The sequence below is a fragment of the Halichoerus grypus genome, unplaced genomic scaffold, assembly GCF_964656455.1.
Source record: "Halichoerus grypus unplaced genomic scaffold, mHalGry1.hap1.1 HAP1_SCAFFOLD_68, whole genome shotgun sequence".
Lineage (NCBI taxonomy): Eukaryota > Metazoa > Chordata > Mammalia > Carnivora > Phocidae > Halichoerus > Halichoerus grypus.
The window spans coordinates 62558-88736 of record NW_027555009.1 but is presented as its reverse complement, the minus strand read 5'-3'; the positions used below and the strand labels follow the sequence as shown (position 1 = coordinate 88736).

Genomic DNA, 26179 nt, shown 5'->3' with positions numbered 1-26179 from the left:
AAGAAGCAGACTCCCCCTGAGCAGGGAGCCCGAAACGGGGCTTGATCCCAGGACCCTGGGATCATGACCTGAGCTGAAGGCAGACACTTAACCGACTGAGTCACACAGGCACCCCTTCACTAACTTTTAAATAAGCGAATTTTAAAATTAATTAACCAAGGATCTGGTAAATGAATACTAAAAGCTAAATTGTTATCTATTTTTCACAAATTTCTCATTCTTCAAGTCAAATGCAAAGAATGATAGCAATTACTGTCTATTTTTCCATTTACTTTGAAATCATGCTTTAATTCAAAAGTTATTTCTATATGGGGCACGCCTGGGTGGCTCAGCCAGTTGAGTGTCTGACTTTGGCTCAGATCATGATCTCAGGTCCTGGATTAAGCCCAGCATCTGGCTCTGTGCTCAGTGGGAAGTCTACTTGTCCCTCTCCCTCTGCCCCTCCCCCCACTCATGTTTTTTCTCTCTCTCAAATAAATACAATCTTTAAAAAGTTATTTCTATATATATTCCCCATGGCTAACAGTGATACTTTTATATACTTACTTTAATGCAATAAGAGATGCAATTATCTTCATAGTGTTTGCAACACCTATGCCTTGGTCCATGCTTACATCTGAAATAAGACAAAAATAATAAATGATGTGTATGTGTGTAGATGTGCTTAACATTCTCTAACCAAAAAAGCAGAAAACATTACCTACTTGTTTCTAAATGCATGCATCTTTTGGTTTCTTAGGACATAAAAAAGCAAAGATAACAGATTTTTTTTTCTTTTCAGTTCACCATTTGACACAGTGCATAAAATATGTGACTGCAGTCAAAATACTTAAATGCAGAACAGAAAAAACATTGGTAAATATTTGTGACTAAATATGAAAAATATGTAATATATTATCTCTATACTCTGCCAAATCTTTTGGAAGCTTTAAGTTGCTTACTGTAGAGTATAATGGTCATAAGTCACCCATGAAGTCAGTACTTGAGCAACAATCATAATGAGAAAGTGCTCAGGTTACAGGAATTTATACTTAATTATATTTGAGAGAAAACATCTGGAAAAGAAACATGATACGGTATTAGATTTCAAAATTCAGTTTTTAAAATAAATAGAGTAATAGATCATGTGGGAATTCAAAAGTAGGTTATTTGTGATTTAAATGCAAACCACTTGGTCCTCTGGTGTTTAGTAAATGTTTCTGCTGGGGGGGCTACTGTTCAAGACACATAGATTTTTAATTATTTGGTATGCTGACTCCAGGACTATATTGAGGCGTAAAAAAGTAAGTAAAATATCTAACAGGGGTCTGGCTCTCCCCCTTTCTCTATGAAGTGTTCATGTTCCAAAATAAGTAGTCTTTGTAATTCTTGCAGACTGCAGTTAATTAATTATCTCATGGTTGGAACACATTAAGTTTCTTGTTTGTAACAATAATGTGTAGAGTGATATTCTGGCTCCACACCTCTTTAATTCCATTTGCAAACTGATTAGCAAAACCCTTTCAGAAATCCAATTCTGCACCACAGCTGGCATATACGTGTAGCCCTTCACAGACAAGGGGGACGGCAGGGATTCCTGCTGCCCGTAGCCCTTATGTCATCAGGATGATGGGACATATCTGGCCATGTGAAGTTGAGGGATTAAAGCTGGGACCTAAAAGAGGTAAATCAGAGAGGGGTGGCCATGTGTAAACCATCACTCTTCATACTTCTAAGTGTCCTCTTCAAAGGCATTCCTCAGCCAGTGCTACTGGAACTACACAGAAATCGTTAAACTCTCTTTGCTAGTGAAGTTCAATTCTGGTATCAGCTATACTGTCATTTAATCTTCCCTCAGTCTGTTATTAAAACTTCTCAAAACCTGGACTCCCCATCTCCTGTCTTATCTGCTCTGCTTATGTATTACCCTGCATCTGCTTCCACAGCAGTGGACTCACGGAGGCAAGTCTGACAAGTTCTGCCATGACCTGATTAGTTCTGATACCCAAGGCATCATTCACCCACATAATACATTCTCTGCATTCCCGTCTCCGCATTCCCCTCTGATTCATGGTGACATGATTTCCATGAATAGGGATTCCTTGTCTCTTTTCTTCACTCAGGTGATCAGTAACTATTTTGAACTTGCTTAAGAATTAAGAAGTTCATTACCAATCTCACTAGTGGCTATTTACCCAAAAATTACAAAACACTAATTCAAACGGACATATGCATCTCTATGTTTATTGCAACATTATTTACAATAGCCAAATTATGGAAGCAGCCCATTTCAATCAATGAATGGATAAAGAAGAGGTGGTATACACACACACACACACACACACACACACACACACACACAGTAATATTCAACCGTATTACTCATATGTGGAATTTAGGAAACAAATGAGCAAAGGGAAAAAAAAAGAGAGAAACTAATCAAGAAACAGACTCTTAACTACAGAGAACAAACTGCTGATTATCAGAGGGGAGGTAGTTAGGGATATGGGTGAAACAGGTGATGGGGATTAAGGAGTGCACTTATCATGATAAAAAAAAGGATATACATAAATTTTTTTTAAAAGTTTACTACCACAATTATTCCTGCCATCTGTTATTCCTTCCCTCCCTCTTACCTTCTGTATGTGCTGTATACTAAAATGAAGACAAAGTCTTTAAATACAGTAAAAATTTTGAGCACCTACTCTGTGCTCATGTACGTGAGGCAACTCACATGTTATTTCATTTAATGGACGCAACACTCCATAACAGAGATCATTAACCCAAGTTAACAGATGAGGACTTTAGGGTCCAGAGTGGTTAAATCACTTGCCCAAAGTCACAAAGCCAGCAGGGGTGAAATGAGAGTCTAAGGTCTGATTTATTGGCTTCAGCTTCCCATAACTGATCCCTAACTTTCTATATTGGCTATTCATTCAACACTCTCTAAAATATCACTACAAAGATTATTTTTATTAACTGATGTTCTAATTTTAAATCACTAAATTTTCTATTAATTATAGATGTATTTTAATATTATATAGAAGTATAATTCCTATACTTGAAATAGCCCAGTGATGGGTATTAAGGAGGGCACATATTGCGTGGAGCTCTGGATGTTATACGAAAACAATGGATCGTGGATCACTACATCAAAAACTAATGATGTATTGTATGGTGACTAACATAACAACAACAAAAAAAGGACAAAGTTAAAAAAAAAAACCAAAAAAACCAAATACTATTTGTATGAAATTCAGACTTCTTTGTATAATATACAAATAAAGATGTTTTATTCCATTTCCAAAGCCCTGAAAATTTCTACTCTTACAAAAAACATTTATGTAAGGTTTGCTCCTTATTATTCCTCTATCTTCTTGAATGTGCCCCAGAACTTTTCTTTCTCCTTTCCACATTTGGAATATTTGATTAGCACATATTAACCTGTTTCCTAAAGTTCCCCATTCTAGCCTCCTACAACTGTGTCTAGTTTGACATAGAAAACTATTACAAGTTCATATAAATCTATTCTAAAGGCATATGTTGGTCTATAGTCCAGACAAAAATAATAAATAACACTGACTTGCCATTATGTGCCTTTTATAAAACTCTATGCACTGTTTCTGATAAAAAAAAAAAAAGATAGATATGATATATATGTATATCATTACTGAAAAGAAAATAAAACACCTTGGCAAAGTACAAATATCATATAAAACAGTAACACAGTGTGCTAAATATCAAGATAAAAAACTTACACTGAATCCACAAGTTTCCTGATTAGAGCAATTATATTCAATCTTCTTGGCTTTTCTTCATGTTTCTCTGTCTTTTGTTCCACTTTTGCATATGCTGCTTCTGGTGAATAAGAATGTGTGGGAATTTCTTCCTTCCCTACAATAAACCTAAAGAAAAGAGCACAATGTGAGGCATTTTCACCTTTAAAAAATAAAAGGAAAAAGACAATAAGGAAAAAAAACCCATCCTGATTCTGTTAATATACAAATACATTTTGGAGAGTACCTTATCATTTGAAATAATGTTTTTCAAAATTTAAATAAAATCTTATCCTTTATAAGAAAATGCTGACAGCCATTTCTTTAATAATGCAATAAATTCTTCTATTAAGTTTTCTATTTTAGTTCCAGCATAGTTAACATACAGTGTTATATTAGTTTCAGGTGCATAATACACTGACTCAACATTATTCAGTGTTTATCAAGATAAGTGTACTATTAATCTCCTTCACCTATTTCACCCATCCCCCACCCACCTACCCTCTGGTAACCATCAGTGTGTTCTCTGTAGTTAAGAGTCTATTTCTTCGTTTGTCTCTCTCTCTCATTTTTTTTCCTTTGCTCATTTGTTTTGTTTCCTAAATTCCACATATGAGTAAAATAATACGGTATTTGTCCTTCTCTAGCTGGCTTATTTTGCTTAGCATTATACTCTTTAGCTCATCCATGTTGTTGCAAATGGCAAGATTTTATTCTTTTTTGTGGCTCAATATTCCATTGTGTGTATATGTGTATGTGTGTGTGTGTATAAAACCTCTTCTTTATCCTATTGATGGACACTTGGGCTGCTTCCATAATTTAGCTATTGTAAATAATGCTGCAATAAACAGAGGGTACACGTAGTGTCTCTGTGAATTAGTGTTTCTGTATTTTTTGGGTAAATACCCAGTACTGTGAGTACTAGGTTGTAGGGTAGTTCCATTTTCAACTTTCTGGGGAATCCCCATACTGTTTTCCAGCATGGCTGCGTCAGTTTGCATTCCCACAAATAGTGCAAGAGGGTTCCTATTTCTCCACATCCTTGCCAACACCTGTTGTTTCCTGTGTTGTTGATTTTAGCCATTCTGCCAGGTGTGAGGTGATAGCTCATTGCAGTTTTGCTTTGCAGTTCCCTGATGATCACTGATGGTGAGTATCTTTTCATGTGTCCGTTGGACATCTGGATGTCTTCTTTGGAGAAATGTTCGTTCATCTTGTCTGCTCATTTTTAAATTGAATTAGTTGTTTTTCAGGCATCGAGTTATAGAAGTTCTTTATAATTCTGGATACTAACCCTTTATCAGATATGTCATTTGCAAATATCTTTTCCCATCCCATAGGCCGTCTTTTAGTTTTGTTGATTATTACCTTTGCTGTGCAGAAGCTTTTTATTTGATGTAGTCCCAATAGTTTTATTTTTGCTTTTGCTTCCCTTGCCTCAGGAGACATATCTAGAAAAAAGTTGCTATGTCCGATATCAGAGAAGTTACTGCCTGTGCTCTCTTCTAGGATTTTTACGGTTTTATGTCTCACATTTAGGTCCTTAATCCATTTGGAATTTAGCTTTGTGTATGGTGTAAGCCAGTGGGCCAGTTTCATTCTTTTGCATGTTGCTGTCCACTTTTCTCAACACCATTTGTTGAAGAGGCTGTCTTTTTCCCACTGGATATTCTTTCCTGCTTTGTCGAAGATTAACTGACCATATAATTGTGAGTTTACCTCTGGTTTTCTATTCTGTTCCATTGATCTATGTGCCTATTTTTGTGCTAGTACCATGCTTGTTTTGATTACTAAAGCTTTGTAGTATAAGTTGAAGTCTGGAATTGTGACATCTCCAACTTTGCTTTTCTTTTTCAAAATTGCTCTGGCTATTCGGGGTCTTTGTGGTTCCATACAAATTTTAGGATTCTTTGTTCCAGTTCTGTGAAAAATGTTGTTGGTATTTCGATAGGGATAACATTAAATCTGTAGATTGTATACATTTGTGTAGTATGGACACTTTTACAATATTTGTTCTTCCAATCCATGAGCACAGATTATCTTTCCACTTGTTTGTGTAGAAACAGCAACATCTTTTATCAATGTTTATGAATACTGTTTATAAATATATAAACTATATATAATATATATATAAAATATAAACTATAAAACATTGATAAAAGATAATTTATATATTTTTACACAAGTCTTTCACCTCCTTGGTTAAGTTTATTCCTAGATATTTTATTACCTTTGGTGCAATTGTAAATGGAATTGCTTTCTTAATTTCTCTTTCTGTTGCTTATTAGTATATAAAAATACCATGAATTTCTATATGTTGATTTGGTATCATGCAATCTTACTGAATTCATTTATCAGTTCTAATAGCTTTTTGGTGGAGTCTTTAAGGTTTTCCATATATAGTATCATGTCATCTGCACATAGAAAAAGTTTTACTTCTTCCTTCCTCTTTTCTGATCACTGTGGCTAGGACTTCCAGTACTACGTTAAATATGAGTGGTGAGAGTGGACATCCTTGTCTTGTTCCTGACCTTAGGGGAAATGCTCTCGGTTTTTCACCATTGAATATTATGTTAGCTGTGGGTTTTTCATTTATGGCTTTTATTATGTTGAGATGTTCCCTCTAATCCCACTTTGCTGAGGGTTTTTATCATGAATGGATGTTTTATATTCTAAAATGCTTTTTCTGCATCCATTAAAATGATCATTTGGTTTTTATTCCTTCTTTTATTGATGTGATGAATCACATTGATTGACTTGTGAATACTGAACCACCCTTGCACCCCAGGAATAAATTCCACTTGATTCTGGTGAATGAATTTTTAATGTATTGTTGGGTTCAGTTTGCTAGTATTTTGTTGAAAATTTTTGCATCTATGTTCAGAAAGAGATATTGGCCTGTATTTCTCTTTTTTTGTAGTGTCTTTATCTAGCTTTGGTATCAGGGTAATGTTGACTTCATAGAATAAATTAAGAAGTTTTCCTTTTCTATTTTTTGGAATAGTTTGAGAACAGGTGTTAACTCTTCTTTAAATGTTTGGTAGAATCCCCTTGTGAAACCATCTGGTCCTGGACTTTTGTTTGCTGGGACATAGGTTAACATTCTCCTACAATCTTTTTGATTTCTGTGCTTCGGTTGTTACTTCTCCCCTTTCATTTCTAATTTTATTTACTTGAGTCCTCTCTGTCTTTTTATGAATCTGGCTAAAGGCTTATGATTTTGTTGATTTTTCAAAGAACTGGCTCCTGGTTTCACTGATTTGTTCTATTGTTTTTTTAGTTTCTACTTTATTTCTGCTCTAATCTTTATTATTTCCTACCTTCTACTGGCTTGTGGCTTTGTTTGTTGTTCTTTCTCTAGTTCCTTTAGATGTAAGGTTAGATTGGTTGTTTATTTAGGATTTTTCTTGCTTCTTGAGGTAGGCCTATATTGCTATAAACTTCCCTCTTAGAACAGCTTTTGCTATATCCCAGATTTTGGACTATTGTGTTTGCATTTTCATTTCTCTCCATGTATTTTTTATTTCCTCTTTGATTTCTTGATTTACTCATTCATTGTTTAGTAGTATGTTATTTAACCTCCATGTATTTATGTGCTTTTCATGTTTTTTCTTGTGCTTGATTTCTAGTTTCATACCATTGTGGTCAGAAAAGATGTATTTTTATAACTTCAAGTTTTCTGAATTTGTTGAGACTTGTTTTGTGGCCTAATATGTGATCTATTCTGGAGAATGCTCCATGTACATTTGAAAAGAATGTGTATTCTGCTGTCTTAGGATGGAATGTTCTGACTATATCTGTTAGATCCATCTGGGCCAATATGTCATTCAAAACCACTGTTTCTTTGTTGATTTTGTTTGAATGATCTGTCTATTGATGTAAGTGAAGTGTTGAAGTACCCTACTATTATTGTATTACTATTGATCATTTTCTTTATGTTTGTTATTAACTGCTTTATGTATTTATTTGGGTGCTCCCAAGTTGGATTCATAAATATTTACAATTTTTATATCTTCTTGTTGGATTGTATTGTTCATACAGTGTCCTTTGTCCCTTTTTACAGTCCTTGTATGAAAGTCTATTTTGTCGATATAACTTGCTACTCAGGCTACCTTTTCACTTCCATTTGCATGATAGATGTTTCTCTATCCCTTCACTTTCAGTCTGCATATGTCCTTAGGTCTGAAATGAGTCTCTGGCAGGCAGCATGTAGATGGGTCTTGCTTTTTTATCCATTCTGTCATCATGTGCCATGATTGGAGCATTTAGTCCATGTACATTCAAAGTAATTATTGATATGTATGTATTTATTGCCATTTTGTTACTTGACTTATGGTTATTTTGATAGTTCCTCTCTGTTCCTTTCTTCTCTTGCTCTCTTCTTTCATGATTTGTTGGCTTTCTTTAGCAAAATATTTGGATTCCTTATTGTTTTTTTTTTAATTTATTACTGTTTTTTTTTAATTTTTTTATTGTTATGTTAATCCCCATACATTACATCATTAGTTTTAGATATAGTGTTCCATGATTCATTGTTTGTGCATAACACCCAGTGCTCCATGCAGAACGTGCCCTCCTCAATACCCATCACCAGGCTAACCCATCCTCCCACCCCCCTCCCCTCTAGAACCCTCAGTTTGTTTTTCAGAGTCCATCGTCTCTCATGGTTCTTCTCCCCCTCCGATTTCTCCCCCTTCATTCTTCCCCTCCTGCTACATTCTTCTTCTTCTTTTTTTCTTTCTTAACATATATTGCATTATTTGTTTCAGAGGTACAGATCTGAGATTCAACAGTCTTGCACAATTCACAGCGCTTACCAGAGCACATACCCTCCCCAGTGTCCATCACCCAGTCACCCCATCCCTCCCACCCCCCCCCACTCCAGCAACCCTCAGTTTGTTTCCTGAGATTAAGAATTCCTCATATCAGTGAGGTCATATGATACATGTCTTTCTCTGTTTGACTTATTTCGCTCAGCATAATACCCTCCAGTTCCATCCACGTTGTTGCAAATGGCAAGATCTCATTCAATTTATTACTGTTTTTGACTTGTAGTTACCGTTAGGTTTATATATAACATCTTCCGCATATAGCAGTCTATGTTCAGCTAATGGTTGCTTAATTTTACTCCTCTCCTCTCCACATTTCAGATATTTGGTATCATATTTTACATCCTTTTATTTTGTGCTTCTCTTGACTGATTTTTATAGATATACTTATTTTTTTGTTGTTTTTGTACTTCCTGTTTTTTCTTACTCTTACTTATGATTTTTGTTTTCCTCTTACAAAGCCCCCCTTAGCATTTCTTGTAGGGCTGGTTTAGTGGTCATGAATTCTTTTAACTTTTGTTTGTCTGGGAAATTCCTTCTAATCTGAATGACAGCCTTGCTGGATAGAATATTCTTGGCTTCCAATTTTTCCCTTTGAGCACTTTCAATATATCATACCAGTCCCTTCTGGTCTGCAACGTTTCTGCTGAAAAATCAACTGATAGCCTTATGGGGTTTCCTGTATATGTAACCATCTTTTTTTTTTTTACAATCTTTAAAATTCTTTCCTGGCGCACCTGGGTGGCTCGGTCGTTAAGTGTCAGCCTTTGGCTCAGGTCATGATCCCAGGATCCTGGGATTGAGCCCTGCATCGGGCTCCCTGCCTGGTGGGAAGCCTGCTTCTCCCTCTCCTACTCCCCCTGCTTGTGTTCCTGCTCTCGCTATCTCTCTCTCTGTGTCAAATAAATAAAATCTTTAAATAAAATAAAATAAAATTCTTCGTTTATCACTATTTTTTACCATTTTAATTACTATGTGTCTTGGTGTGTACCTCCTTAGGTTGAATCCTAACAGGGGGATTTCTGTGCCCCTGAATCAGGATCTCTGTTTCCCTCCCATGATGTGGGAAGTTTTCAGCTCTTACTTCTTCAAATACATTTTCTGTCCCCCTTTCTCTCTTATGCTTGATGGAGTCACTGAATTTTCTAAGTCTATTCTCATTACGTAGTATTTATTTGTCTCTCACCTGTTCAGCTTGATTGCTTTCCATTACTCTATCCTCCAGGTCACTTACAGACTCCTCTGCTTCCTGTAGCCTACTGTTTATTTATTCCATCTATTGTATTTTTAATTTCATTTATCGAGTTCTTCACCTCTGATACGTTATTTTTTATCTCTCTCTTTTTTTTAAAGAGTTTATTTATTTATTTGTTTGACAGAGAGAGACACAGCAAGAGAGGGAACACAAGCAGGGGGAGTGGGAGAGGGAGAAGCAGGCTTCCTGCCAAGCAGGGAGCCCGATGCAGGGCTCAATCCCAGGACCCTGGGATCATGACCTGAGCTGAAGGCAGGCACTTAATGACTGAGCCATCCAGGCACCCATTTTTTATCTCTTTGTCAAGAGTTTCACTGATGTCCTCCACCCTTTTCTGAAGTCCACTATCTTTATGAGCATTACTTTAAATTCTTTATCAAACATCTTACTTTTTTCTGTTTCACTTAATCTCCTGCTGTGATTTTGTCCTGTTTTTTCATTTGGGACATATTCCTCTGTTTCCTCATTTTGTCTATCTGTGTCAGTTTCTCTTTGTTAGGAAAGTCAGCTACACCTTCTGCTCTTGAAAGTAATGGCTTCATGAAGAAGAGGTCCTGTACTGCTCTGCAGTATAGTGTCCCCTGTTCACCAGAACCTGGCACTTCAGGGGAATCTCCTGTTTGTGTTGCTTGTGTTGTGTCTGAGTCGCTTTTTCTTTCAGTCCAGACATCTTCATTGACTCTGTATCTGTTGTGGGCTTTGCTTGCTTTCTGTGGTGTTAGTGAGACACAGGCTGCGAGCTCTGAGAAGACATCAGGTGAGCTAAGGGCTGAGGTCAGCATGCTTGGAGTGTGCCAGTCCTCAGGAGAACACATGGGCAAGGCACACTGCTAGCAGGTTAGGTAGCAAGTGTCTGCACAGTGCTGCCCACAGGTGGCCCTGTGTTTATGCTGGGCAGCAGGGGAGGAAAATGGTGCCTGCCACCTCCTTTGTTCCCAGAGAAGTTCCCTAACACACTCAAAATCAGTATAAACATATCTTCCTCTTGTTTGTCCCAGGCACTATGCAAACTGTCATTTCTATGTTGCCTCTCTATGGGCTGCTGTATCTTTAAAGGCAGGATCCAGCTATCACTCACTCTTCCATCTTGCCCGGTGCTGAGTCAGCTGACTTTTTAAGCTCCAGACTCCAAATCCTGTGATTTATACAAACTCATGGAATTCAGCCCCTCTGGTTTTCAAAGCCAGATGTTATGGTTTGGGATCCCTAGTGTGAGAGACTGTTTTCTTTCCCCTCTCTACACCCGTAGCTCCCTCCCTCCTGTGGGCAGCTCCCAACCACTGTTTCTACCCTTGGTAACCTCTCAGATGCAGCTTTTTTTTTCTTTAAAGAGTTCATTTATTTATTTGAGAGAGAAAAAGAGAGAGGGAAAGCACAGAGGGAGAATGAGAGGGAGAAGCAAACTCCCCACTGAGCAGAGAGCCCGACATGGCACTTGATCCCAGGACCCTGAGATCATGACCTGAGCTGAAGGCAGACACTTAACTGACTGAGCCACCCAGGCACCCCCTCAGATGCAGCTTCTTTACATTTAGTTGTGGAGTTTGTTCTGCCCATCTTTGGATTGCCCTCTAGCGTATTTACATCGATGTGAGTGATATCTAGTTGTCAACATGGGATGGGGTGAACTTAGGGTCCTGCTACTCCACCATCTTCCCAAGCTTCCCAACAATGCACGTATTTTAAAATCAAATTAACCAAGTAAAATACAGCATAACACTTTTATGATGCACCTTTTTAATTTAAGTTACCACTTTTTAAAGATATTACACACCTTGAAGTTTTTTCAAACAAAAAAGCAGGTGAAATATTTACTTGGGTCTACTAGTTGATCAAAAAATTCTATTTTTTTGTCTAAATTCTACTAATAGTTACAATTGAATGAGGTTCTCATTTTTCAGTATAAAGTTATATCTCATGTCACTTTGAGTCATAAAATAGCTGCAATGCAATATTAGGTCATATAAAGATATTCAGGGAAATGGAGGAAACTAAAGACTGAGAATCATAAAATGGTCAAGATTCCATGCATTCTCACATAATTTCATTAGAAAACCTTAAACTCAATATTATTCTAATCTAGTTATTTCTCTTCTGAAAAACCTAATATCTGGGAGAAGACACTATTCTTATCTCATCAAAACTGGAGTATTTTTTTCCCAGACAATGCGAAAGAAAAGAAAGAAAAGAAAAGAAAAGAAAAGAAAAGAAAAAAAGAGTTGCTACCATTAGATATCATTCAATCAGTATCCTTTACTAGTTTTCCATTTTTGCTGTTTGTACCTTCACTATGAGTCATTGCTCTTATAAAGAATAACTAAGCTTTCTTAAGAGAACTCTACTTGCTGAACTTTCAGAAAATACCATAAAATGCAGACAAAAACAAGGGATCAGTAATACTACACTAAGGTTCTGGAACATGGGACCTATGACAAATAGAATAAGAAAATGTAAACACTCAGAAAAGAGAGGTGAAACAAGCTATTACTATCAACAACTGTATCCCATCTCATTCGGACAAACTTGGTAAAATATCTAGCTTATTAAATCATAAAGGGCATGTAATGAGATTGTCACAAGGTGGCAGCTGTGCAGTCTCAGTAGCTGTTATTCCAAAAGAATTTGGTTCTTAATCATGGGTGTGCATGGAGAGTTCAAGGTCTGTACTACTGTTCTTTATAAACAAGACAAAAACTATGTTAGAACAGATAAAATCATCTCTCTCACACTGTTCATAACACTGTTTCTCTTTTGGCCAGGACTGACCATCTCAGATTAGAGGTCACTTCCTTGGAGAAACTGTCCCCGCCCAAGCTGCAGTGAGTTAGCAATCCTTCCCTTGTGCTATCAAAGCCCAATGAGTCCCCAATAGCAGAAGCACCTTATTAGTAGTTTGCATCCCCCATTAAACTGTGGGTCTGTGAGACTCTATACATCTTTTGCTATTACACCCCAGGGACTGGCACATAGTAAAAATTTAATTAATACATACTGAATGATCAAATATAGTAATAATGAGCATTTTCTGAACATTTACTATATGACAGGACAGTACAGAGGATTAAATCATTTAATCCTCATAGCAACACTACGAAGTAAGTAGGTGCCATCATTTCCGTGAGAGTTAGCATGAAAAAGCATTTGACCACATCCAAAAACAATTACTTGGACCCAAAAAACTGTCTGACTCTAAAGCCTGGGCTCTTAATCACTAAGCTGCCTATACACTTCTAAGTATTAAACTATGTTGATGCAGGTTTGGTATACCATAAGGCTCCTGAACTGGTTCCCAGCCTTTGACTCTATCCTTGACTCTACCTGTTCTCATAACTTCTACTAACTTAGCAAGAATTAATAACCATTTTTTTCCAGAATATTTTCCTATAATACAGAGTAAATTCTAAGTGCAAATAGTTATCCAGCCCCTTATTTTGAGTGGATTTGACGAAGAGACACAAAAATATCGGATACATTTTGAGTTTCTGTAAGGATTCTGGGAGCCTATGGAGAGACACGGGAAAAGGCAAAGTTTTCTCTTTAGGAAAACCAACTTTTGGTTTTGTTATAAACTTTTGACATAACATAGAATCTTCACATTCAATGCAACAACAACAAAAAGTTATTTTCTGAAATGTTTCATGATCTTTCAATGAAAAATATAATATGAAAAAATTACCGCTGTGTATTATGACTTAGTTACTGTTACCACAGAGTTTCCACAACCAAAGATACTCTTATTCACACAGGGGACTCAATTTGTCCCCTCCCAAACTAGCTTCCTTGCACACCATCTGATTTTCTGTTAATAGCACCTTTTTTCATGTACTTAGGTTTTCAAAACTTGGCTCGTAGCAAGGATTGGAGGGAAAGAGGAAGAAGGAAAATATCAATCAGTAGGTCTTCATTTCCTTCGACACCAGTCTCAACTTTGCCTCTTTCTCTTTAATCCTCCACTGTCGCCAAATCCCAGTCCTTATCACTTCATCTTTCTTCCTTCTGATTCTCTCTTTCACAATGTCTGTCCCAAATACTGTGGCCAGACTAATCTTTCTGAAACAATGTCAACTACCCTGCTCAAAACCCTTTAGTGGCTCTCTACTGCCCATCTTATCAAATTCAAATTTGTCTTCTTTTTTTTCTGTTTAGGTCTTCCAAAATCTGGCCCTGCTCTGACCATCATTTAAAAAATCAAAAAACCCCACAAAACCTTATGATCCCTAAAATAAGCTTTTCATACCAATTAAGTTGATTTTCCCACTCTTACCTCATATTTCATGTTTATAATTTTCATACTTTTGCTAACATTATTCACTTCTACCCAGAAGGTTCCTCCTCTTCCCTTCTAGTTCTCTAAAGCTATCCTTCAAGTGCAGTTTAAGGCTTATCCCCATAAGAATAATAATAACAGTAATAGCCAACATTTCTTGAGCACTATGTGCCATGCACAGTTCTAAACACTTTTCATGCATTAACTCATTTGATCCTCAAAATAACCTAAAAAAGACAGTCATATGAAATCTTCTAGCATACCGAAGGCTACCCTAATTTTTCCCTCCTATATTTATAATAAATACTCCACACCTAATCTTCACTAAGCATCTACTATATGTACTTAGGAGAATAAAAGAGGCAACATTTATAATACAAACTGGAAGAGCATTAGGTTTCAAGTAAGTATATGCAGTCACTGTGTGACATTAAATTAGTTAAGTATTCTAAGCCTCACGTCACATGGGCATAAAAATACCCATCTCACAGAACTGCTGTGAAAATTTTCTAATCTATGTGAAAATGCTTGGTGAACTGTAAAATACAATGGAAGTGCTGCCAACCAACTTTTCTACACTATCTACTACTATCGGCCAATAACTATGGCAAGAGATGGCATACAGGGTGAAAAGCAGATTCTAGTGACTCTAGTGAAGCTTATGATTCAAAATGTGTCTGACATGAGCCCTGTCCTAATGAAGCCCATAATGTGGTACCACACAATTCAGTATTTAATTTTGCAGTAATTATTCACATGTAGCTTTGTTTTTCCAATGCTCCTTGAAGAGAGAGTTCTTCTAATTCTTTCCTAACACCCAGTGATATGAGGCACACAATAGGTCCCAAAAGCAGTTGTTGATCTTTTTTTTTTCAAAGATTTCACTTATTCATTTGACAGAGAGAGACACAGTGAGAGAGGAAACACAAGCAGGGGGAGTGGGAGAGGGAGAAGCAGGCTTCCCGCTGAGCAGGGAGCCCAATGTGGGGCTTGATCCCAGAACCCTGGGATCACGACCTGAGCCGAAGGCAGACGCTTAACGACTGAGCCACCCAGGCACCTCCAAAAACAGTAGTTGATTGACTGATTTTTAGGGGGAAAGAAATCCAATAAATTAGACTCTTTTAATAAAATATCGTAAAAGTGACTGTGACTCCTGCAATTATTTTGGGCTAGAAAACTGAGTCGATAAACATCTATTGTAATTATGCGCAATAATATTACTTTTTGAAAAAGTTAACTTGCAAATTCTCTCTTAACATAAGGTAAATAAACTACTTACCTAAGAGCAGAGAATGTAAATCCTTTCAAACCATCTTTGCACCTAAAACAATAAAAATTATGATAAAGTAACAATTTTTGAGATATAAAGTAGTATATTAAGTAGCTATTAAAATTTATTCTGAAACACATGACTTTTATTTTTAAAATTTTTTTATTTTTTTAAAGATTTTATTTATTTATTTGACAGAGAGAGAGAGACAGCGAGAGAGGGAACACAAGCAGGGGGAGAGGGAGAGGGAGAAGCAGGCTTCCCGCCGAGCAGGGAGCCCGATGTGGGGCTCAATCCCAGGACCCTGGGATCGACCTGAGCCGAAGGCAGATGCTTAACGACTGAGCCACCCAGGCGCCCCTGAAACAGATTACTTTTAAAAGGTGAAACTTTTAGGACAGTGATCTGAGCAGTACAAATGCAACAAACAAGCAAGCCATCTTACACAGGATGATTAAAATTTCCTATGTCAAATTAACATAATTTAAGGCTCAACTCTCCTATTTGCAGGTGGAAGAGAGATTTAAGTATATCTTCTAAGTATATCTCCATGTGGACTTAAAATGAAGGCTCAGAGTGGAATATTCATTTTACCCAATCCCTGGGGGAGCAAATTGTTGAGAAGAAAAGGCCACATACACCTGCTGGGTATTATGAATAGATCAATTCAAGGTCCTGACTTCTCCCTACTTATTAATTCAGTGAATGCAGAGCAATGTAGAGCTGGCAGGCACAAAAAGGCTTCAAGTTTAGTTCAACAGTTTTAACTTTTGAGTAAGCCCAATCAGAATGGATAACATAGCAACGGGAACAGAGTGGGGGTAAGGGGAGGGCACAGAGGCAGGAGTTCAAATAATATTTATTGAGTATTTACTATTGCTGGGCATTGTTTTGGGCACTTTATATGTGTTGTCTCATTTAATTATATCACACCTCTATGAATAAGTATTTCTCTATTCTATAGCTGGGCAGAGGCCCCCTCCCCCAAAACGGGCAACTTCCAAGAGGTCACAAAATAAATAATAGTCGGAATTCAGGAAAAAAAAGTTCCTCTGACTTAAAAACTGTGGTTTTCTCTTATACCTCCTTCTGAAATAGTGTATTCCTTTTAACTGGGGGAAGGTTCAAACTGCATGACAATTAAAAAAAGATTCTCAGATCTGCAAAAAATATTTAAACAAGATTTTAAAATGGGGACATTACTATACTAGTCTTAATGGCCTGCTTTATAAGTATGATCAAGTTACTAAAGAATTGTTGTATATCTAGTATCAGAATCCTTTGGAGAAACTATAGAGATTGGTGATACAATGATGCTCAAATGTATGTTAATTTTAGACACTGGATATTCTTGGATAAAAAGTACAGCCTCAAATCTAATTGGGCAACTCTCTCAGTATACCTTTTATATGAAAGGTCACAAAGGAAATGCATAAAAATATAAGAAGTCCTTCTGAACAAGTCTAAATGTAGATATTTTTACTGGGGGACACACAGAATCTCAGAAAAGAATTTAATTCGTGTGCATAGATCTTTTAAAACACTTAAGAATTCATTTTAATTAAGAAACATGATCTACTTTGCGATCATGTTAACAGTGAGAAATGTAATCACAGAATTTAGCTAACATACTACATAATTACTCACCCCACACAGAATGAGGGTAAAGGCAAAAGAATTCATATGTTAAGCTAAAAATATGCATGAGAAAATTATAGCATTAACATTCTTAAACTTATCTTTTTTCCATCTGAAGTGTTTCTCAGTAATTTAAAACCCATAATTGGGCAATTTCTAGATAGGTGGGGTGGTGAGCGGGTTAGGCTAGGCGTCTACTGACTGGAAAACAGAAAGCAGCAGATTGATTAAGATTATATACAAGTGGGAACAAATTTTGGCTTTGGTATGCTATTGTTAAGAGATAGCCATTTATCTTTGTGCAATGCTGAATAGATAAAGGATTCTGACAACTTGGTCTAGTCAGGATTGCATATTTGTGACCTTAAACAATAAATCTAATTGCAGACCAAACATCAAAAAGTAGCTTCAAATAAAAAAGGGCATGTACAAATGAATTTGCAATTTCATTATGATGGAAGTTTGGTTCTTTCAGCAGAACCCTGTGGGAAGCACTTCATATTGATAAAGTCTTAGCCTGAATTCAAAAGGGGCTATTCTTCTTTCCATTCATGTGAATAAGGTCTGTTAATGTAATTGAGGGTCAGATGTCTATGTCAAAAGAACAAAAAAGTAATTATTCCCCTAAAAAGAATCTTTAAAATAATAATATCGCCCTGCATTTTGATACCAAGAGTATTGTCTGAGCCTTAGCCTAACTATGAAACACTATCGTAATCTGACTTAAATGTAAAAAGTATGGTATGCATAGAAAGATTTATACAGAACAGACCCCATTAGAAGGGGCCTCACTATTTAACAGATCCAGTTATTATAATGCAAATCAAATTACTTTCTACATTCACGTCTTAAGGCTCACTGATTTCCTCAACAAATACTGACTGAATGCCTACTATGTGTAAACACTAGTTTCAGATCTAAGGAGGTAACAGCGGACAATACAGAATCTCTGTTTCCATACAGGTGACATTCTGGGCCAGGGAAAGGTACGAGGAAAACAAGTAAATATATCTGGTGGTGATAAGTGCTATGGCAAAACACGACGCAGGGGAAGAGGAGAAACAGATGTGGTCGGGCCTTCTTATCTTAGGTAGTGTAATCCAGAAGGGCCTCTCCAAGAAGGTGAAATTTGATAATGTGATCAGAAGCCTTACAGGATGGAGGGAAGAGTATCTGATTGAAGGAAGAGCAAGCACAAAGCTCCTGACTAGGAGTTTTCGTGGCACTGAAGGAGAACAGCAAAGTAGATTACTGTAGCTGGAACAAAAGAGGGGAGGGAAGCCGTGGTAGGAAAGGAGGTCACAGTCACAGTGGAGGAGGGAAGGAGTGGTCCAAAGTTCTTGGTAGGGCCCTTTAGGCATGGTAAAAAAAAAAACCAAAACAAAACCTCAGCAGAAGAGTGACAAAGACCTGTCTTAAATTTTAAGATAATCTTTGGTTGCTCATTGGAAAACAAACCACAGGAAGGCAAGGTTAACAGCAAAGAGGCGAGGGGTGCCTGGGTGGCTCAGGCGGTTAAGCGTCTGCCTTCAGCTCAGGTCATGATCTCAGGTCCTGGGATGGAGCCCCAGCTCCCAGCTCAGCGGGGAGTCTGCTTCTCCCTCTCCCTCTGCCTCTCCCTCTGTTTGTGCTCTGTCTCTCTCTGTCTCTCAAATGAATAAAATCTTTAAAAAAAAAAAACAACCAGCAAAGAGGTGAATTAGGAGGGGAAAGACGATTGTGGCTTGACTAGGTCATTAAGTGGTAGAGGTAGAGAAAAGTGGTTAAGACTCCAAAGGTATTTCAAAAATAGAGTTGGTGGAATTCCTTGATGGTACAAGAGAAAGAGAAAATTTACAAATTATTAAAATATTTTTGATTTGAGCAAGCAAAAGGATAAAACGTCCGTTTACTGAAGTGAGGAAGACTACGGGAAGAACAGGTTTGAGGAGAAAATCAGTTTTATTTCGGACATGGTAAATTTGAGATGACTGTTACCTACAAATGGAAATGTTAATGAAACAAGTGGCTGCTGTACAGGTTTGGGGGTCAAGGAAGAGGGGTGATTCATCTATAAGTAGAACTTAAACCCACAGTACAATCATCTAGGAAATAAGTGCCAATAGAGAAAATACCCAGGGACTGAGTGTATTTTATTTCTCTATTATTTTATAGTGCAGAAAATCTGTTCCATAGGAAAAAAACAAAAAACAAAGTCATTTCTCTTCCTAAAGAAATTGTTCTCTAATACAAAGTCTCATTTTTATTTTTGAGCGTGCATAAATATAATGCCTATAACTCATGTACACACAGACTTTTCTATTAGTTAGCCTATAAATGGCATAAATATCTAGTAAGAGTCAGTCGTAGTTACTGAATCTCTACATTTGCAAGGTTATGTGCAAGGTTCAGGAAAGAGGAGGAGGAAAAAGTGCAGCACCATATCAAACAACTTAGGTGATACACAACTTATTAGAGAGGTTCAGGCTGGAATTATACACTGTGGAGAAGAAAGTATAAAGTTTAATACTGTTATTAGAATAATATACTTGGTCAAATGCCAATGAGAGGGGGAACCCACAAACACAATTTTTTTTTAAATTGTAAGTGTAAATGATAGTTAAAAAAAACAAAACAATTTGCCCACAAAGATTCTTTGTCTCACGCTTAATTTCCATGAAATTATTTCCAGGAGATACTTTTATTTTTATTACCAAATTACACCAGCAGATGTCACTAGTAAACCATTTTTTGAAGAGTTTGTAGCTCTGTGAGGTGATTTATCATTTTTTGCATGTTTTCCCTTAAAAACACATTTACTGACATTTGAAATGTTGTTAATCTTAGCTACATTGCATTAAATTCCCACAAGTAAATATCGTCATATTAGACTTTTAATTACAGCTGATGTTCATTCCTATCATTCTATACAGTTATGAAATCTTTAAGAACACCCCACCATTTGACACCAACATAAAATCTGATATGTACATGTGCTATATCATTATGGTCTCTATTAAGCTGAAAACAATGAAAACTATTTTGTTTCCCACTTTTTTTATTTGGTAAACATAACGGAATATAAAAGATGTAGTACTCAATAAATCTTTAAAATATTTCTTGAAGGCAGTGCATGCTACAGTGGAAAAGACTCTTGATTTGAATGATTCACAGTCATAACTTCACTACCAACCTGGAGTAAATCATTTAACTTTAGGGTTCAATTTTGTTGTCTGTTAAACAAGAGCCTGGGGGGCGCCTGGGTGGCTCAGTCGTTAAGCGTCTGCCTTCGGCTCAGGTCGTGATCCCAGGGTCCTGGGATCGAGCCCCACATCAGGCTTCCTGCCGAAGGAAGGAAGGAAGGAAGGAAGCCTATTTCTCCCTCTCCCATTCCCCCTGCTTGTGTTCCCTCTCTCACTGTGTCTCTCTCTGTCAAATAAATAAATAAAATCTTTAAAAAAAAAAATAAATAAATAAACAAGAGCCTGGAAGTAAATTACCTTCATAATTGACTGACTGAATGTCTTCTAATTCTGAAATTCTACCAATTATTTTATCATTTTATTTACTGCTAGTGTTATTAGAAATCACAATAGAAAAATAGAATGAATTATTCTGTCACTAGTAACATAAAAAATTGATCTCACCATCGAGAATAAAAAAATTTTTTAAAAACCATACAAAAAACCCCCCTGAATTTGCCTTGAGATTACTGGCCTGCTACTAATATTATTACATTTGCTTATTGTTTTGTAATACTTACTGATGTGCAACTTATTCCTGCAAAGGTTCAAAGGGAACCTTTTCTTTTTTAACTTTAAGATTACAAGACCAACTATTGGATTAGTCTGCTATAGAAAGACCTGATAAGAAACACCATCAAATAAAAGAAGGAATTCTATAGATATAATCTCAATAATGATTAAATGTTACATTATTATCTATATTAAATATCAATGCTGAAATATAATTAATGAGAAAACGTAAAAATGTTGTTTATATACATATGAAAAAGTGGTCAAAAAGAAATATCTGAAACCCTTGATAGTAGGCTACCTAATGAAGTCGAATGGGTTAAGATGCATGAAAAGAACATAACCTTTTACTCTCTATTTATATACTACTAAAAAAATTTTTACAAGTATATATTTATATATTGTGTAGTTTCATTTAAAACATCAATACTTGAGTACTTAGGAACAGATTAAACAGTGCAAATTATTCATCTCTATTTCACCCCCACAATGGCAGAGAATGTAAACTCAAAGTAGTCAACTTCACTGTTGTAAAAGTTTTGTAAAATTACTAACTAAAGTAGATAGTTTAGATTAAGATTTTCAGAAACTATATCCCCAATCAACATGGATAATTAGGTGACTACAAGGATTAAAAAAAGAAAGAAAGAAAGAAACATGCATTAAGTATCAATTTCAGAGTTCTGTCCATTTTTAACCACTGAATTGATTAAAAGGAAACTCAAATATTGATTAAATATTACATCATCTATCTTTATTCGCTCAACAGTCATTTCTTTATTGGGCAGCTAATACACAGAAAACACTGTATTGCTTATTTCTTGAGGAAGGGAAAGATAAATTATATGCCATCTCTGACCATTAAAAAAAAGGTATATGCAAAGCTCTGTGTTTGTTTCTCATAAGAATAAAAATAACCTTGACTAAAATGTTATAAGGTATAAACCTTGACTACAAGTTATGACACAAAATTTCTTGTATCAGTAGTGCTTCTCAAGAGTTTAATTACTCTACCCTGCTTTATATTTATAATTCAGCTTCAAATTTCTTTGTCCAGTCTTTTTCTTCATTTATCTTCTTAAATTATTTGATTTGAGAAAAGCAGTACATGCAAAACCATAATTAACGATGCTAAAAGACTGGCAATAAATAGAGATGAATTAGATTTAAAATAGTTGAGTACATTGATAAGCCTTAAAATATTCTATTCTGTTGATTATATTGTAATCACCTAAGTCACTCAGTATCAAAAACAAGTTACATTATTATATGTGAACAAAATTATTTAAAACAGAAAATGCTTAAAGTTCAGGCATATAGAAGGTATAAAAAGAATGACATATAAAGTTAATTATAAATAATAGTTACAGATAATAGCTGAATCAAAATCAAAGTTTTGATTTGTCTAATTATTACTGGTATTAAAAACATAAATATATTTGGAGTGAATATGACTGAAAAGTTTAATGTGAAAGTTAAAAAAGGAACCAGAATGCCTATTTAAATGCTTCAAATTTGTGACTCATTGTTGTATTTATTATAAAGAAAACTCATGCAATTTTATATAGTTTTTTTTTTAAAATGAAAGAAAAAGTCCATGATTTTACTGAAATGTTTTAATACACTTGGGCACCCTGGGTGGCTCAGTGGGTTAAGCATCCAACTCTTGATTTCAGCTTGGGTCATCAGGGTCATCATGGAGCCTGCTTAAAATTCTCTCTGGCCCTCTGCCCCTCCCAGCCACCCCACCCCCGCCCCCGCTCATGCACACTCGCATGCGTTCTCTCTCTCTCTCTCTCTCAAAAAAAAAAAAAGTTTTAGTACAGCATTGGAAGATCTTAAAATCATATATCCTAAACCAATACAGCATTGAAAATGACATATTCCTGAATCTAGTTGACTTCTAAAAAAAGAAGGTTATAGTATATCCATAAGTTGATTAATATATTTATGTTAGAGACTGAGCAGCCCTGGTATATTCTTATTTCTCTGGCTCCCTTTTCTGGCTAGATATATGCCAAGTCTAGCCCATTCAGCAGAGTTGGACAGGATTAATGTATTTGGTGGTTTCCTAATGTTAATGAAAATGTCAATGTTTCCACAAGGGATGTGCAAGTTCTGGGATTAGGCTGCTCTTGAGGCCATCTGCATCATCTTTGTTGAACTCAACTTAAAGTTAAATTTTTCTTATTTTGTTTTGAAAACTCACATAAAAGAATAAACCACTTTTTCTAATTAATTTTCCTAATCCATTTTCAAGTGTAGAAACTCATCTAAGTACTCAGTTATAAATTAGTAACTGAAACTTGATCAACAACTATAGAATTTTGGTTGACACCTGTTTATCATAAGAATAACAAAAAAAGATCGACATGGAATTAATTCCAGCTTTTTGTTTTCGTTTTGTTTAAAAAAACAAACAAACAAAAAAAACACTTCACTGTCTTAATCACATAGCATGCTCCAATAGCTTAAATCAACAATTTCAATTTACTACTCAGAACTTGGGGTGCTCAATTAAAATACATTCATTGCTTACATACACACAAGAGACTTTTTCTCTTAGATCTAATATTATTTGACTAATAGACTGAGAGAGCTCAGTTTCAGTCTGCATATGGCACTGTATATGAGAAAGCAAAATAACTAATGTTATGTTCCTATCTTAAGAACCTCATACAAAAATCTGAAGTCGGAATAGCAACAAATCAAGAAATTTGAGGACGATTATTTTCTTTGCTTCATGAACACATTATATATCTTCAAACTAATTTTCAATTGGATTTCTTTAAATATAAGTGAATTCTCCAAGAGCATCAAAAATGTTATTTTTGATTCTGGCAAATATTTTACAGTACTTTATTTCATATGGAATGGAACATTGGTGTTTAGCTTTGTTCTCAAGAACCTAAGGGATGTTACTGAAGCAGGCAGCAGTTACGGGTAATCAAGTGTGTTTGTAAGTCCCCAGATGATTATTGTGCACTTTTTCTGGTGTGTCCTAAATATGAACCAAGAATCACCTACAGAATGTTTCTAAAAGAAATGCTAATTAGGATGAATTTCCCTCCCAAAATGAAACAGTAATAGCAATACTAGTCAAGCTTTAAAATACTTGTAAAAGGAGTAGATTTGAGTTGTATTGGACCTAACATGAAAGGCCTGTTTGCAGTTGCTGAGGAAATGGCATGTGTTTAGACCTGACAAATTAACTAGAGGCAAAAGGCAAATTTAAGATCAAAATGGTGTTTTATGTAAATCCAAGGAAAAACTTTGCAAGTTCCTTAAGATCATGGCATTGCAATAGCCACAAATTATTTACATTAAACAGAATTATAACCACAATTCTGAACCAATCCATTTTTTAAAGACTTCAAGACTGGCAAGTATTTTCATTTTTTCTCCCTCCCATAATGGTTGTAAAAGATTAAAACAAATGTTTTCAATTATACAGAATCTTTGAATTAACATTAATTTGTTTTCAAATGCATGTTGGTATCTATGTCATTAAAATAATAATGGCAATTGGTTTTCATACTGAACAAAATAAGCAGCTATTTGAAACTATAACATTAGGCCATGCTTTTTCATAAGTTTATGCTTATTCAGTATCAAAGTTCAAATCTAAAAATAAAATACGCCATCTATAGGTAATGGAGTAAAAACAAAATTTTGGAAGCTTTTAGAAAACTATTTTCTGATTGAGCACTACAGAGTATCCTAACTCTAAAAGAAATACATTTATTTCAAATACTGCAGCGTACTTCATGCATCTCAAAGATTATGAACTTAATTTGTGGTATGTATAATAGAAATTGGGCAAGTTAACACATACCGGAATTTTGTTGGCCGAAAGTATTAGAAAAATGGAATACTGGAACCTGAGAGAATTATATTTTACAAATTAAGAAACCAAGGCCCAAAGAGGTTAAGTGATCTCCCTGAAAACAGTTTGTTCCTAGACACCCTCACACAACACTAAAATTATTCTACATCCCAGTCAACTCCCTTTCTGCCTGCTGAGGTCTCCCTGTGGAGGAGAAATACCACAGAGAAGCAGTGGGACCTTGGGCCATAGAAAAGAAACCACAAAACATGTGAACACAGAGAGCAATGCTCTTCCAACTAGTTCTATGCAAAGACTTTACACAGGACTGAAGCGCATGGAACCAATTTCCATTTCCTCACTTCCACATGTCTCCTAGCTAAACCTGACGTACTGGGGAGTGTCCTTTGGTCAAGACTCCATGCTGGCCTCTCTCACCCACTTCCTCTTCGACAATAGCTATTATTCACAGCAGTCTCTCCAGGACTTCCTGGACAATCATAAGGCCTACCCTTGGTATTAATTTGCCACCTTTAGCAACAAAAACTCCCAAAGCACCTCAATGTAAACATGAATACAAAAAACAGTACTGAACTGAAGCTTCACTGTGTTTCATTACAGACCAAGTTAGAAACTGGACTTCTGAAAGAGACTCTCCTTTATCTGTCTCTCAGTAGCGAACTCTATTAGTGTTACGTTCAGATGCATTTCACACTTTCTCACCTCTCTCATTTTGGTCATCCGTGGTCCTTCCATATGCAATGACCTCTTTAACTACCCTCCTTTTTTGAGAGAATTCCTACTAAGTCCATCAGGATGGCATTTTCTCCCACAATCAGATGTGACTGTTTCTTTCTCAAATTCCCTTTGCTCTTTGTATATTTTTAGCACCTTTTATTTGAATCTGACTAATATGATAGTAATTTCCATGGTTATCTAATCCACTCTACCAAATTTAGGGTTTCTTACGACATTTTGTGTGTCCATATTCCACAAATCAAAGGAGCATTTTACAGAGTTTACTTCTTTATTAATGAAGTTGGGAAATATTCCGCATTTTGTTGCTGTAATATTTATTAAGTAATTAGAGTATCCAGGAATATGAATTCACGGGCTGTATCAGGAAAGGTGAGTTCTCAAAGTGCGGGCTCTGAAGCACCTCAGCATCTGATGGTAACTTGTGAGAAATGCAAATTCTTGGTCCCCACCCCAGACCTACTGAATTCAGAAACTCTAAGGGGCCCAACAGTGTAAAACCTGTACAATCGCCTTTTAACAGAATCTTCACGTGATTCTAATGCATGCTCAAGTTGGACAACCACTGGGTGAGGTTATGTTGCCGTAATAAAATTTCAATGGCTTTCAACATTTTTTTTTCTTGCTCATGTTACATGTCAAACAAGGGTTGGCAATGGCTCGTCTTATAGGTCATTTTTATTTCAGACGTTAGGGTGAGGAAGAAGCATCTATCAGATCTGCTGGTTGTCAGAGCAGAGAAGAAAAGAGAATATAGGACACTATGTTCTGACTCAAAACTTCTGCTCATAAGTAAACATAAATCATTTCCACTCTTATTTTATTAGTCAAGGCAAAGCTAAGGCC

The 26179-nt window shown here is 36.0% G+C and overlaps 1 protein-coding gene across 1 annotated transcript in view; it reads right to left on the bottom strand.

The window, feature by feature from the left end:
* Positions 1-517: 517 nt before the first annotated feature.
* LOC144380698 (transmembrane protein 135-like) overlaps positions 518-26179 on the bottom strand; it is a 76490-nt gene continuing 50828 nt past the window's right edge. The window contains exons 2-4 of the mRNA XM_078065528.1: positions 15389-15430; positions 3738-3884; positions 518-616 (exon numbers count right to left, since the gene is read on the bottom strand). Of these exons, the coding sequence (XP_077921654.1) occupies positions 535-616; positions 3738-3884; positions 15389-15430 (271 nt within the window). The 3' untranslated portion in view covers positions 518-534. The remainder of the gene's footprint in view (positions 617-3737; positions 3885-15388; positions 15431-26179) is intronic.